The sequence below is a fragment of the Bactrocera neohumeralis genome, chromosome 5, assembly GCF_024586455.1.
Source record: "Bactrocera neohumeralis isolate Rockhampton chromosome 5, APGP_CSIRO_Bneo_wtdbg2-racon-allhic-juicebox.fasta_v2, whole genome shotgun sequence".
Taxonomy (NCBI): Eukaryota; Metazoa; Arthropoda; class Insecta; order Diptera; family Tephritidae; genus Bactrocera; species Bactrocera neohumeralis.
This window is the reverse complement of record NC_065922.1, coordinates 15,001,278-15,016,832: the sequence shown is the minus strand read 5'-3', so window position 1 is coordinate 15,016,832 and position 15,555 is coordinate 15,001,278. Positions and strand designations below refer to the sequence as shown.

The 15,555-nt window shown below is 33.3% G+C and overlaps 2 protein-coding genes across 2 annotated transcripts in view; both read right to left on the bottom strand.

Annotated features, from left to right (window-relative positions):
- Positions 1 to 10,796, bottom strand: part of LOC126760604 (uncharacterized) — a 236,310-nt gene extending 225,514 nt beyond the window's left edge. The window contains 2 exon segments of the mRNA XM_050476362.1: positions 6,587 to 7,325; positions 8,748 to 10,796. The gene's annotated coding sequence lies outside the window, so the exon portion shown is untranslated.
- A 1,281-nt stretch (positions 10,797 to 12,077) lies between these two features.
- Positions 12,078 to 12,935, bottom strand: LOC126760627 (uncharacterized). The gene is made up of 2 exons (XM_050476407.1): positions 12,834 to 12,935; positions 12,078 to 12,759 (listed from the first exon to the last, which is right to left on the bottom strand). Exons 1-2 carry the CDS (start codon positions 12,846 to 12,848, stop codon positions 12,196 to 12,198), a joined length of 579 nt encoding a protein of 192 aa, XP_050332364.1. The 5' UTR covers positions 12,849 to 12,935; the 3' UTR covers positions 12,078 to 12,195.
- Positions 12,936 to 15,555: the final 2,620 nt, after the last annotated feature.

Sequence of the window (15,555 nt, the reverse complement as noted above, 5' to 3'; positions counted from 1 at the left end):
AAATGCAAATATAGACAAGTAGATGAAAATGTTTTGAATGCAAAAAGCTTTTATAAGCACACACATATACATACATACTTGCATGCTAGGGGTACATGTCAACCCGAGTTTTTCTTCTTCTTTTTACTCCCACTGGATTAACTCGACCGCGGCAGCTGACGGACGATAAAATTACTGAATTACTCGTATTTTTAAATGAGCTTTGTCTGTATTATCCGCTTATGGCAAATGCGTCGGCCAGTCTGTCGAAATACGAGTAAGAGAGTCATCTTAGCGATTTCAATGCAAATGCGTTAGAATAGTACTTTGCAAGTCCATGAATATATGCGCTTATAGCTGATATGAATATTGTATTCAGCACATAAACAGTTATGCAAATATTTGTTTTAATAATTTTGGAGAGTAAAAAATACGCGAAAAATTTAAGTAAGGTGGTGCTAAGTTCGTACAGAATGGAGTCTGAGAATGAACTGGCGTGTATTTTCTGACAATGTTCTTAATATCAAGTGCTACTATAAGCCCGGGTACGCTATTTGAATTAATACTGGATAGCTATGAAACCCTCTAGGACAGTCGGGTCTAGAGAATCGCAATGTATTCGGCGTTCTCTCGATATCTAATGACCTTAACAACCCTCTAGTGGTCAAAGTTATAAATAAAGGACCGAAAATTCAAAAAAGTCTCGAAATCTACGAGAGAAGTTGAAAGACACACGAAATGTGAACCTCGATCTCTATCAACCATTAAGTCTTCAAATTCGGGACTGCTTTGAATTTTCTTAACATTATACGTTCTGTCAACGCTCTATAACCTATAATAATACCTTGGATAACTTTCATAGTCCTTCTTCACTTCCAAAAATAGAAATAACCGACGCCTTTCTGGATCTGAACTCATTATTTGCCTTTCAAAAAAAATTTTACTCTATAATACCGTAAGGAAAGTCTCCCAAGACAAGCGTGGTGCCCTGAGCGTGATCCCCTACGTCACTGTTATGTCTTCGAATTCAGGGCTGCTCTAAAATTTCAACATAATCCCTTTTTTGAACAATCTAAAGGGTACTTTCTCAGAAAAAATAATCTGCAGAGTAACGTAAATAATACATTGGATAACTTTCAAAGATAAAGTTCTTCTTCACTTCCAAAAACTTGAAATAACCGACACCTTTCTGCAGCTGGATACATTATTCGACCTCCGAGAAGAATTCTTGTCAAGAATACCTTAAGGAAAGTCTACCAGGACCAGCGATGATATCAGGTATAATTTGGTATAACTTAATTTCTACTCCAGTTTTGCTGGACCTGAACCAAGTAGCGGACATATGAAATGATAAGACTGTTTAGGAAGTTCGCTTATCATTCTGTTATTTTAGCGACAAAAAAAATATTTTCGAAATAATTTTTCAAGTTGACAGATAGATCAGTTATCATACCTGATCTCTTCCTAATAAGTAGACTCGACTTTCATGGTAATAATCGTGTCTCATCGTCTAAACCTGAACCAAGTAACGAACGGACGGAAAGACAACACTTTTTGGTTGAAAGTTCGTTTCTCATTCTGTTATTTTAGCGACAAAAAAAATATTTCCGAAATAATTTTTCTAGTTGACAATTCGTGATCAGATATCATCCCTGTTCTGTTCCTATTAAGTAAATGCGACTCTCATTTGGAAGATCGTGCCTTCTTCTCTAAACATTTTTGCATACATTCAAGTCCTAGCAACTTCAAAACTATCGAAAATCACCGTTAGTTCCGCAAATTCATATTAAGCTTATGCGCGAAGCTGCCACCGGGCATAAAACTATTTATTCTGTATTTGAGTACAAGGCAATTTCATAGTTATTTATGCAAAGCATCGAGTCGGACAAAGTGCATAAACTATTTATCATTCGCCAGCACTATGCTCAAACTTCAGAAATTTGTATGTAGTATGTATGTATGTATGTGTGTGTTTGTATGTGCGCAGAGCTTGCGTTATCCTTGAGCGCATAGATGTTGCTCATGACATGGCCATTCAAAGCAATACATTTCAATGAACTCTCTTTTGTGTGGTCAAAATATTCCATTGCTTCATAAATAATTCAAAACAAAGAAGCTACAAATCTACATTTAAGCTTTCATTGTTTCTGCCACTTCTTGTTTTTTGGGCAATATAAATGAGTACGCGCATCTATTGGTTATTTTATTCAATTGCTGCATAGTTATCGCAAACAATGCTCGACAATATGGATAAAGAAGCAAAGTTCATTTTGTGGAATTTTGAAAAAAAGTTTATTGTAAAGTCTTTAAACAAATTTCAGGTTATGCGAGTTATACTTTTCTTCAGCTGTAGACTAAAGCAGTAGCAAAAGTAGCAGAAGTAGGTCATTTGGTGGCTGCTGAATTATTTTTTAGCAATAATGCAGTTGAGTCTTAACTCGACTTAAGCGCTTTTGGCTGGTCATTAAAGAATTTTCAATAGAAAAATATTGCTTCAAAATTATTCACGTTGTCGATTATTCGAGTTTATTTTTTGTGCTTAAAGTTCAGCGAATATTTTGATCTGCTCGACAAGTGACTTTTGAGGAGTTAGGTTCGTTTTTTACACATAAATTTTTTGAAGTGTTTGTGAAGCAGAATTTACGGATATTTTATGCAAATGATTGTCAAGCATTTAAGTGTTTCACTTCACAAATTTTATGTTAGAAATCGATTCAAATTATTTCGTTGATAAGTTTAAGTCAATAATATTCGTGATGTCAATAATAAGGGTATACACGAATATAAGTTTTCGTGCAATATTCACGGCATAATGAAACAGTAGAGAAGTTTAAAAGCTATTATTAAATTCATTCTTAATTTTAGTCAAATTAAAAAATTCAACAGAGTTTTTAAATGAAAATGTGAATTTAATACTTTTACAGTGGGAAAATATGTGTTCGAAATGGAAAGAAAATAGTAAGAAGAAGCCGAAACCGCCTGAAGAGTGCTTTAACAAGTAGATATGTTAGATATGGTTAAAAAATCATAGGAGAGAAAATATAAACGACTCTTCAAATTAGTGATTTAATCTTACTAAATGGTTATAAAGAGTAGTATATCGTCACCTAAAATGCAAAATAACGTAACATCACTTTTCATAAGTTTACAGGCGAAAAAAACGATATAATAAAAACCACACATATTGAAACAAAATTTGAGTTTAGGTTACAAAATGGTTATATATTGGTTATATATTGGTTATATATTGGTTATATATTGGTTAAATATTGGTTATATCTGACAGCAAGCAGGAAGCTTAGGCTACATATTATTTACATCTTCACAAGCATTAAAAAACTCAATTTCGATTTTTTTGATGATAAAAAAATTTGAGTTTTGGTTATAAAATGGTTATATATTGGTTATATCTGTCAGCAGAAGCTGAAAATTTTAAGCTACAAATATATGATTTGATTCACTACATCATTGTGAGCAATAAAAAACAGAAAATTCGATTTTTTTGATGATACATTGTTTTGCATTTTAGGTGACGATAGGTGCTCCGTTTCAAATACATGTACTTCAGATAGATTCATAATGTTTCCCTCTTGTACTTGAAAGAGAAAATATACCTATATTAACATATGACTAGAACCAGAAATGTTAACTGTAGACTGAATTACAGGTTTACAGAGGATAAATTGTATATCGAAAAAAATCAGATTTTAGAGGTGAGCAAAGGAAATTATGGCAGATATCCCCTGGAACAGCAAATATTTTCATTGAAATTTTCGTGTAAAAATTTTGTTGAAATTTAAAAATGTTGTATATATAATATTTTCTTTATTTCAATCACTACCGACTTACATATGTACATGATTTAATTTTTAGAAATATTAAAAAACTTTATCCTACACATAAGATAGTATAAAATATATTACTCATACGACGTGGCATACCTAATGCTTTGATATTTAAGTGTTTTTTCGACTATTTCACCAAATTTTTCAACACTTTGCGCTTCACTTTTTAATGTTTCTACATTTTTGAAGACTAAAGATAAATAGATAAATACACATATATATGATATTCAAATGTTTTTCGGCTATTACACCAAATTTTCAAAAACTTTTCGCGTGACTTTTCAATTTTACATTTTAACGTTACATTTTTTTATATTTCTTAAGACTAAATTTTTATTATTATTCTTTGTTAATTTTTCAAGAGTCAAAATGTATTTCTGTTACACTAAAAAAGACAAATCACTCATACGCCGTATCACACCAGCTGGTATTGGTTGGTTTTATGCTTGTAAAAGTTGCTATGAGCAAAAATTATTAATTAAATTACCAGCAGATATGTGTACAAATGTAAGAGTTATGGATACGCTTTATTCATTTAATGAATGTTTTACGGCCGATATCATAATAATGGTGTAAAAAGACTTTATCTTGATTTTGAGCGGCTAGTTTGTATGGCAGCTATGTGCAATAGTGGTCCGATCTGAGCAATATGTTTGGAGATTATAGTGTTGACTTGGAAAATAATATGAGCCAAATTTCGTGAAGATATTTTCTAATATAAAATAGTTTTTCTTAAAAAGAAATTGATTTTGATGTGGGGGTTGTATGGCAACTGTATGCCAATGTCGTCCAATACGAGCAATATGTACGGATATTGTAGCCTTGGCTTATACCATGATCTATGACAAACTACGTCAAGATTTCAAGTCAAGTAAAAACATTTCCCATACAAGAACTTAATTTTGTCCGATTAGTTTGTATGGCAGCTGTATGCTAAAGTAGTCCAATACGAGCAATATGTTCAGAGATTGTAGCCATACTTTTAGCAATAATCTATGCCAAATTTCGTAAAGATATCTTTTAAAATTAAAAAGTTCTCCATACAGGAACTAGATTTTGAGCGCTCAGTTTGTATGGCAGCTATACACTAAAGTGTTCTGATCGGCATAATACCGCAGGATTTTTCAACGCTACTTTGGACAATAAATTGTTAAAAATTTCATGAAGATATCTTGTCAAATCAAAAAAATTTCCGTACAAGAATATATAAAAGCATAGCTTACTTTGTAAATACTCGTATTATACATTTTCAGGTTTTTTGTTTAAAAATGCAATATGAATTGACGCAAATTTATTGAAATTTATCGCTTGAATTCATGGAGTTATAGAGATATTGTAAATTACACTACACTCAAAAGCATATACTACAATTAAACGCGTTAAAAATGTCACTCATACGCCATGTTCTCCCCCATTGCTATATGCAAGCTAGCTCCTATAAAAGTTGTTTTAATACAATTTGCAACATTTTTTATAAAAATGCAATTTAATTCAAACATGAGTAATGCAATAAAGGCGATTATTTGCGATTTCAGTCATGGCGTATTATAAAAAATGTTTGAAGCGCTGCCAAAGCTCCTAAACATACATATATGAGCGGCGAACTTTTTTTGCGCGATATGACGAGCTCAAACAATACATAACAAAATTAAAATTGTTTCATTTTTTTAGCTACATAAATTTGGTATGCAAAGCCTTAAGCGCATTTGGCGCCAAAGAACCAGCAGCAAAGTAAATATTTGTAATTTCCCAAGAGCTTTGTAATTTTCAATATTCCACCAAAAATGTTTATAAAATTGACATGCATAATTTATTGGCAACAACAAGGCATAGACGAATATGTTAAGCATGTATTTATACTATAGCTATGAAGCATGAATTTTATTTATAGGCAAGTGTTATTGGATACATATTTGTTTGGCTGGTATTGCATAATTTTAGGAGGCAATCGAATTTATTTGAAATGCTAGCTGAAATTGAATTATGCGCCGAAATTTAAGCGGAAAATTCAATAAAAATATTGAGTTTTCGAAAGCAGAGGAATGTCAAAGTCACGAGCACACATGAAAACCTGAAAGCGGGTGACTGGAGTCATTAAATATTAGAGAAATACGAAACAAATAAAATCTCTTCACAAGTTCACTGGACCTCACAAGAAAACTTTCAATAAAAAGCGACTATATATTTCATCCGTTTCGTCAAGGAATCAAGGAATTTTTCAATATTTTTACTGAAGAATAAGGTGTGTGACTTCAATAAAGTACGATTATGATAAACCGCCTACATGTAGGCAATCTTGTTTTCAATTTCTCAATATATGACCAATAATCTATAGCTATTCAGTACAAATATTGAGTAATAAGGTGTGTGACTTTGATAAAATACGATTATAATAAGCCTATATGTAGGCAACATTTTTTTTTTATTTCTCACTATATGACAAATAATTTATAGCTATTCAGTATAAATATTGAGTAATAAGTGTGCGACTTCGATAAAATACGATTATGATAACCGCCTGAATGTAGGCAACATTTTATTTTTAATTTCCTATACATATATTTCAACCCATATCTAAAAATAATTAATGCCAAATCAGTGAATATAAAATTTGTGTACATATTATATAAAAAACACTTCATATAATCTCGTTATTTTTCAAACAGAATTTTAATAAAATATTTTCAAACCGCTCTCCGCATAAATTTGCAAATATTTGCATAAATTTTGCAGTCAAACAAATCAACTAGTGTTTAGCTTACCTGTTTGTCTTGTTTAGCATTTATTTGCATTTTATGTTTTCACTTTGCGATAATTCGCAAAATTTTATATTTGTATTTTAATGACATAATTGTTGTTTTTATTTGCTGACTGCTTATGAAACTCACATTTTAGCGCAATTAAACGTAGTCACTTTTTTCTATTTGCTATGCCTCTTAGGTGCTCGTTATTTACATAAACTACCGCCTAGAACTTGCTTCTAGTTAATTAGTAGCTAAATTTTAGTGCTGATTTAACTATGTACTTTTATTATTTGCTAGCAAACAATTGCAGTGGAACATCAAATCTGTTGTTTGTGCTCAGCTAACCCAACTACTGATTTTTATCTTAATTAAGTTTTGATCTATAGATAGTTTAAGTGTATTAGGGTGCTCGATTATCTTTTAATTATTTTTTGTTTTGTTTTTTAATTTTGTTGGTATTTTTTTATTTTTTTTTACAATTATTTTATACTTTTTCTGGTAATTCGTTTATAATTATTTTAGTAATTTTTTAATAATTTTTTAAAATTATTTTTTACTACACAATGCAGTTTTGAAATCGATTTATTTTTTTTTTTTTTTTACTTCACTTTGTTTATTTTGATTAAATTAAATCTTTAATTTAACTCATTGTTTTAATGAACTCAATTAACACCAAATTGTTTTTTTTTTCCTGTTATGTTGTTTTATTTTCGGCCTACAATCTATATCTTTCGAAATTAGTTTTGTTAATTTTCACCTAAATTAAAAAAAGTTTGTAAGTTTTCGAACTAAAGTTTTTTCATTTTTCGATTAAGACTACTTTTTGTAAATATTTTTATAATTTAATCTGATACTTTAATTTTTATTTAATTTTTATTAATACAATTATTTTTTAATATTTTTATAATTTACTCAGACATTTCAATTCATTTTTATTAGAGTATTTCATGAGTGCTTATTGTTTCTGCTTAATTTTTTATTTTTTTATTATTTTTATTTTTTATTTACTTATTTCTATTATTTAATTTTGTATTGTTTATTTTTTCTTGCTTTTTCTTAATTTTTCATTCATTTTCCGAATACAATTTTTGGAATTTTTATCTGAATTAATCTGTAATTAATAAGATTTCACATTATAGAATTTTTTAATATTTTTTAGTTGCTTCTTATTTAAAAATGTTATATTCATTTTTTGAATAAAAATTTTTTTAGTTACTTTCTTAATTAATTTTTAATTACTCATTTAGAATTTAATTTTGAATTAATTATTGATAAACTATACGACTTCTGTATTTAATTTAATTTAATTTAATTGATTTTTTTTAATTTAATTTTTATTATTTTTGGTTTTATTTTATTTATTTTTCTTTTATTTTCTAATTTTATTTTTATTTTCTTATTTTATTTTATTATATTTTATTTATTTTTCTCACCTTTTTAAATTTTTCATTAATTTTTTTGGAATTTTTTGCATAATTAAGTTGTAGTTTATATTTTTTAATTTAATTTTTAATTAATTGTTAATACACTGTGAGAATTCTGTATTTAATTTTATTTAAATTTTCTGTTTTTTCAATCTTCTTTCCTTTTTTTGATTTGTTAAGCATAAATTATACTGCTTTTATTGAGTTCTTCAATTCATTTTTATTGAAAATTTCTATATATTTTGATTTTTATATTTATTTTTACCTTAATTTTAGTTTTAATTTACTTTAATTTTTTTTAATAATGGATTTATTAATTTAGTTTTTTCTTACTTTTGTGCTAATTTTTAATTTCTGTTAATTTGAAAAAACCTTTTTATTGCAATTAATAAAATAGTTTTTCCTCCCTGTGTATGAATTTAATTTTTAATTTTATTTCCTTAACTGTATTTTGTTTCTTATTACTATTATATTTTTATTAAAATTTTTTTATTAATTTTTTTTGTCAAACATTTTTTATGAACTTAATTTTAAACTAATTAAATAATTATTTTTATTAAATAATTTATAATTTTACCCGTATTTTGTTATTCATTATCATTATTATTATTATTAATATTATTCTTTTATTTATTTTTTTTTTCAAAACATTTCCTATTAATTTAATTTTTAACTAATTAAATAGTTTCTTAATTATAAATAATTAAATTTTTTTTTCAGAAATTCAAAATTTTTCCCACTCAATTCGACATCACCTTAAACTCGCATAAAACACACACCCTGTTGCACTGCGAATGCATGAGCTCAGTTCGTAATTTTGTTATTGTAAACTTTTCACTTAATTCCTTAAATCGCATTACAATTTACAACCGTAGATTTGCGAGTATTTCTTGCCGACGATTAACAGCAACGAACAATTAAAATATCATTTCATGCTTTATGATTCGTTTTCATGCACGTTGCTGCTGTTGTTGTTATTGTTAAGCTTATTATACGCCAAGTTACGGTAGTTACATATTATTTTATTTGCCATTACTTTCCGTTATTTCACTTTTCATAACTGCGAGCTTTGATTCTCGAGTGATTTGCCGACGATTTCGCAATTTCACCGAACATTCGCAACACTGTCCGACAATTCGCACATTTCGAAGCATTAAAGTTGTTGTTGCACAACATTGAATTTTACTTATTTTTATTTGCATTTTTATTATAATTTCTCAATTTACGGCAACATGCCGACTGCCCCGCTGCGCCGCAACAAAGTGCCCAAACCTTCTCGCACAAGCGATTCAGCCGCTGCTTCTAACGGTATGAGTGTGTTGTTGGCGCGGTCCGACTCCTTGCGAAACAGGTAAGCTCGTTCCACGGCGTTGCCACGTGGGGGAACTTGAGGGGCGGCTGGTTGGGGGCACACGATTTATTGCTTTATTTGATTTGGAGTTTAGTTGCTGTTGGAGGAGTTGCCAAGCTTGCTGCTTTGCTCATGGCGGCAGGCAGGCAATCATTCGCGCGCACACACGCTTACGTTTGTATGTGTGTGTAGTTGTAGTGGCGCTAACAGGAAAACGTTCGTTGTGCATACTTTGCTGTATTTGTTGTTGTTTTTGTATTTATTATACTGCTTTCACGGCAGTGGCATGTTTGCTGTTACTCTTGTTGTTGTTTTTGTATTTCTTATTTATTATGCCTTTTCGTGTTTTCTTTAAGATTGTTGTTGTTGTTGTTCTTTTTTGTTCTACTGTTACACTTGTTTTTTGTTTGTGTTGTTGTTGTTGCTTTTTGCTTGGATTAGTTAGTCTCTTCACTTCGACTGCTCTAAGTGGCTTCCAAGCTGCGTGCTTTTCGTAAATTCACCGTACATTTCTTTGTTGTTGTTGTTCTTACCATGCTTTACATTTATTTTTCTGGTTTTTTGTTGGCCCGTTTTTCAGTTGCTTCTTCTACTTTTGGCTTACACAACTTATATAAGATTCAATGTTCCTCAGCAACTACTACATAGCTTCGCTTGAGCGCTTACTCACACACACACACATACATATACATTAGACACACTTACACGAGCGTGCCTACGCAGATGCGCGAGTCAGTAGGCAAAAGTAGTTAAGCACACACTCACACACACACATAGGAATGTATGTGTGCAGGCTGTCTAAGTGCTGGGGTCTCGTCTCGTGGCCGTGGGGTGGTGATGATTTCACTTTCTACCGCTTTCCATTAAATATTTTGTTTTGTAATTGCATAAACACAGCAACACCAACACCAATGTGTGTGCATCACACTAACACACACACACACACACGTATATAACAGTGCTAGCACATAGCATACAAAGAAATATGCAGAAGCGCGTGCACTTTCTCAGCGTTGTCTCCTCGTAGTACTACAATTATGTATGTTTGTGCACACATACACACACACAACTACAAATATACAATTATAGTAGTTGTAGCTTACTTCAATGTGCCAACTAGCCAGCCAGCTAGCCCGCGCGCGTGTGTGCGTGTCGGCCAGGAATGTCTGTCCTTATATTATTTTAGAATATTTCTTTGTTTGCTTGTTTTTGCTTATGTTGTTGTTGTTATTGTTGTTTCAAACACTTGTATGTGTGTGAGGGCTAGAACCCTTTTTATTATTCACTATTGGCGGCGCGTTAACTTGCATCGAAACGTTGTTAATACGAACAGAACCTCACGAAGACTAAACTAACCGCTGCATGGTAGTCCGTTATTTAGGCACCGTTATGTTCTCAAAAAGCTTTTTGGCTGGCAATGCAAAGTTCTTGTGCTTTTTTAACGAAGCATTTGGTGAAGAGCGCAAAAAGCTAACGATGTGTCGGCTTGCTGGTCGTAAATCAGGCCAAGGAGCTTTCATTTGCGCGCCAAATGAGCTTTTGCTAGGTGTTACAGGTGTATTGTTGTATGAGCAACAGCAACAGCTGTGTCGAAGCAGCAATTGAAGACGGTTATGTGGTGAGGATAAGACTAAGTTAATGGTCACCGTGGTGCCTTCTAAGTACATGTTTTTTTAGGGTCTCTAAAAGCTATCTAGGAATTTACGACATCAAAAAGTATATATACATATGAGTGTTAATTTATTTGTGCTGGCAGACTGAGGGTTTACTGAATTGCTGTGTATGTTAAGTCATGTTATGCCATGTTAAGTTCTGTAAGGATATGTTAAGTTAAGTTATGTTATGTAATGCTGTTTTATGTTATGTTATTCTATATTACGTTATGTAATGCTATGTTATGTTAAGTCATGTTAAGTTGTGCAAGGTTATGTTAAGTTAAGTTATGTTACAAACTGCGAGTTTATTGAATTGCTTTGTATATTAAACTAAGCACTGTGAAGTTCGACAATGCTATGTTAAGTTAAGTTATGTTATGTTATGCTTAGCCATGTTAAAGTGTACAATGCTGTGTTAAGTTAATTTATGTTAAGTAATGTTATATTATGTAATGTTATGCTGTATTTAGTTAGGCATGTTAAGTTTTATAATGCTACGTTAAGTTATGTTACGGTATGTTATGTTATATTACGTTATGTTAAGTTAAGCTATATTATGTTATTTTATCATATTATCTTATATTATATTTAGTTATGTTTAGTTATGTTTATGTTCGGCTATGCTATGTTATGCAATATTAAGTGAAAATTGCATTTTGTTATGCAATGTTAAATCTGAGATAGATACGAAGGAGAGGAAGAGAGTGTGAAAAGTCAATATTTTATACTATGCAAATGGCACCAGCTTCACCTCCATTTCTTGTTGTGACCTTAATCAAAATACTGAGAGTCCTAAACTATTTAAGACGAATTCGAGGGACAGATGGAATTCATGAATAGTTACCAACGAGAATTGATATTATGCTCTACCCATGAAGATCCATATTATAAAAAGTGCTGATCAGAAATCGTAATACACCAAGATCTTGAGTGGTCTACGGATACGTTAGAGTAGGGTACTTAAACACTTATCGGTCAATATGAACTCAAACCGCTTTCTCGCTTTCAGAGGAACAGTTAACTACAAGATCTAGAGACACAGAAGCTATTAACATCGAAAACTAAAAAACCACATGAGGTAGTTATATAAAAAGACATTTATTTCATCAAACATATCCAATGATTTCTCCGAAACGAAAGTTATGTACATATTTCACAGTTAAAGAATCACAGCAAAATAAAGGTAGCGCCTTAAATCTAATAGCCATGCTTTTTGTAGCCACCATGACCGCCACTTGAGCCATAGCCACCACTTGAGCCGAAACCGCCTGAACCGCCCGAGCCGAAGCCGCCACCTGAACCCCAGCCACCACCACCACCAAAACCGCCACCGCCGCCAGAGCCACCGCCACCAGAGCTGCCACCGCCGCCTGGTCCGAAACCGCCACCACCACCTGGTCCGAAACCACCACCACCACCACTGTGTCCTCTACTACCACCACCACCGTGGCCACCACCACCACCAGAGCCGCCGCCACCACCAGAGCCGCCACCGCCACCGCCGCCTGGTCCAAAACCGCCACCACCTCCGGGGCCGAATCCGCCACCGCCGCCTCCGGGTCCGAATCCGCCTCCACCGCTGCCACCACCATGGCCACCGCCACCACCACCACCAGAGCCACCACCGCCGCCGCCGCCTGGACCAAAGCCACCACCACCGCCACCTGGCCCAAAGCCACCACCACCGCCTCCGTATTTACCACTACCGCCAGCGCCGTAGGCATTAACGGCGCCCAAAACGGCTAAGGCAGCAAAAATCACCTGCAAAATTGAAAAGTAAAAAAAACGTTTGATTACTTGAGAACAAGATTCTTCAGAATCTTTCACGAATTTACCGTAAATTTGTTCATCTTCACGACAGTTTCGCTGGTGTCTCGCCAAGCAATCAGTGAAAACTGTTTGAGGAACTCGAGAGTGGTGGGCTTTTATTGATTGGAAAATGTCGATGCCAGCGAATTTGTGGCGATCGATCTAAACAAACTGGAAATAATCGGAGATGCATCTTTGTTGTTCTTCTTTTTTGCTTATTTACATGAGATGATTTGTTCGTATTTACATTTTTGTTGTTGTTTTTTCTGTCTATCGCAATCGGCATGAAATAACTGCAAGCGTTGTTGATTGAAATGTTTCAGCGCTGTGTTAAGTACCCTACATATGGCGATTAATTGATTTATGATGACGTAACTTGATTGATGGCTTCGATCGATTTAGAATTTTAAATGAGAAATTATTGTAAATGTATATCCGGTTCACTTGAAGTTATTACACGTGCGGTATAGAATTTCCATTCATAACTTAATCGTATTAGGGGGTTTTTACACTTCTTGGAAACTTAACAAAAATATTTTTTATTAAATTTTTAATTTTGTTTATCGATTATTTCAAAAAACTTTAACTTAATTTGAAATAAAGCTTTTTTAAAAATAGGCATTTTTGGTTCCTTGTAAGCGAAGGCGATTACTCACTAAATTAACGACACCCTAATTTAATGAAGTTGGTACCATATACCAATAGCAAACATTATAGCGTTTGATCCTAGTAGAGGTACATTTTTCAGTAGTCTTTTTTTGACAAATCACGCTTGAGGCTTATCAAGCTGCCATGTTATATGCAACTTGAACTGACATGTTGAACGACTTGGCGCATTTTACGTCGAGATCTTAAATTTTAAAAACTGAAGCCGCTCGACATTCCCAAGCGACATCGTTCACGCAAATTTGCCGCATTTGGACGAGGAGCAACCTGAATTGATTCAAGAGCTGCCATTTCATCTAGAAAAAAGAACGGTTTAGTGTGGTTTGTGGGCCGGCGGAATCATCGCTCCATATTTCTTCAAAAATTATGCGGGTGCGACATTTGGTTTCGACAAGACAGCGCCACATCGCATCAGTCAATGGATTTATTGAGAGAACACTTCAGTGAGCAGATAATTTCACGTTTTGGATTAGCCACCAAGACCGTTAGTTTTTTTCCTGTGGGGATATGTAAAGTTCGACTTCGATTCAGTCCTTGGAGCGAAATTTCACGCGTATCATTCGCCAGTTACCAATCGAAATGCTCAAAGGAGTCATCGAAAATTGGACTCAACTGATAGACTATCTGAGACGTGGCCGCGATCAACATTTGAAAGATTAAATTTGAAGTTTCTATGTAGGGAACCTCGAAATTGATCATTCTTTAGAGCTTTAGGGGGTAGTAAAAATAAACACATCTATAAAGAGAACTCTCTAAAAATGTCAGCTGAATCGGTCCAACAGAACCTGAAAATCGCGGGTATCGTTTTGATGAAGATAGTTTTGGGAGAAAAGCGTTTAACATTTCGCGAACTCGAACGTGTATATGTGTAGCATGTTTACAAATTTGACCCGGATTAGATTAGTACAAGCTATATCTTCGTGTGTATCTTGATCTCCATATGTCAATTAGGGCCTGGTTAGCACCCATCTGTCAGCTAAGTTCTGGCTCTTTAACGAAAGAAGAAGTCTTGGTTAAGTTAATCAGAACTTAAATGACAGCTGCTCATTGTTTTGATTCTTGCTGTTTTGTTTTTACCATAGAATAAATTCAACAACGGATTTGCTAGACATTTTTTGTGTTTCTAAGGGAATCACGGCTAAGGAATCATTAAAAATGTTGCAGAAGTCTTTTGTGTAGTCGAATTTATCATAAATACAAGTATGTCGCGAAAAGTACTTAAGGATTCAGTGTTGGTCGTGGAGTCATCGAAAACTTGGCTCAGGCGAATCATTCAACCAACTCTGGTAATAACATTAATATCCAAAAAGTTCAAGAAACAGTTATTGAAAGTCGTTGTATTGGTATCAAAGAGATAGCAAAGGATCTCAATATTTCTTATTTATATTTTATTAGCTCAGGTGCTTATTTTGGAGGCGATAATAGTGATGTGTACTAAGGTTAGGTTAGGTTAATCTGGTAGGCCAAAGAGCCACACAAAGGCCAGTTTTTCGTTCTTTGCGATACCAGATGGAGTTCAATGAACCTCTGAACCCTTTGCATTGGCTTCCGGCAGATGAATTTCCGTACGCCTGTCCATCATACTACTTCAACGTAGAGCAGAATTGGTCTTACAATGGTTGTGTAGCACCAGTGCTTGAGAGAGTAAGAGGGGCCCCAGGTTGTGCCGTGCATTTGCCTACACGCAAATAAAATATTACTATCTTTTCTCACTCTTTCTTCTACGTTGTGCTTCCACTGTTTGCTGTTCAAGACTACGCCAAGGTACTTGGAGCTTGTGATGCCCGTTTTCTCGACTGTATTGAGAGTGGTGGGCATAATACTACTAATGGTCTGCAGGCACCTAAGGAATACATGGATTTTACCCCAGAAGCGTTACTATGCTTGTATTGGCGCAGGATCTTATTTTGAAGATGATAATAGAGATTTGTACTAAAATACGTGAAATGTTCTTTGTTTGTTTTAAGTTTGATGTGGAGAAACTCTCTCTTAACAAATTGTAAAAAGTCAATATTGAACGCTATAAAATTGGCACTGACACCTTTGCTAGAGGCTTGACGGAGCTGCACCTCCAATTTTTGG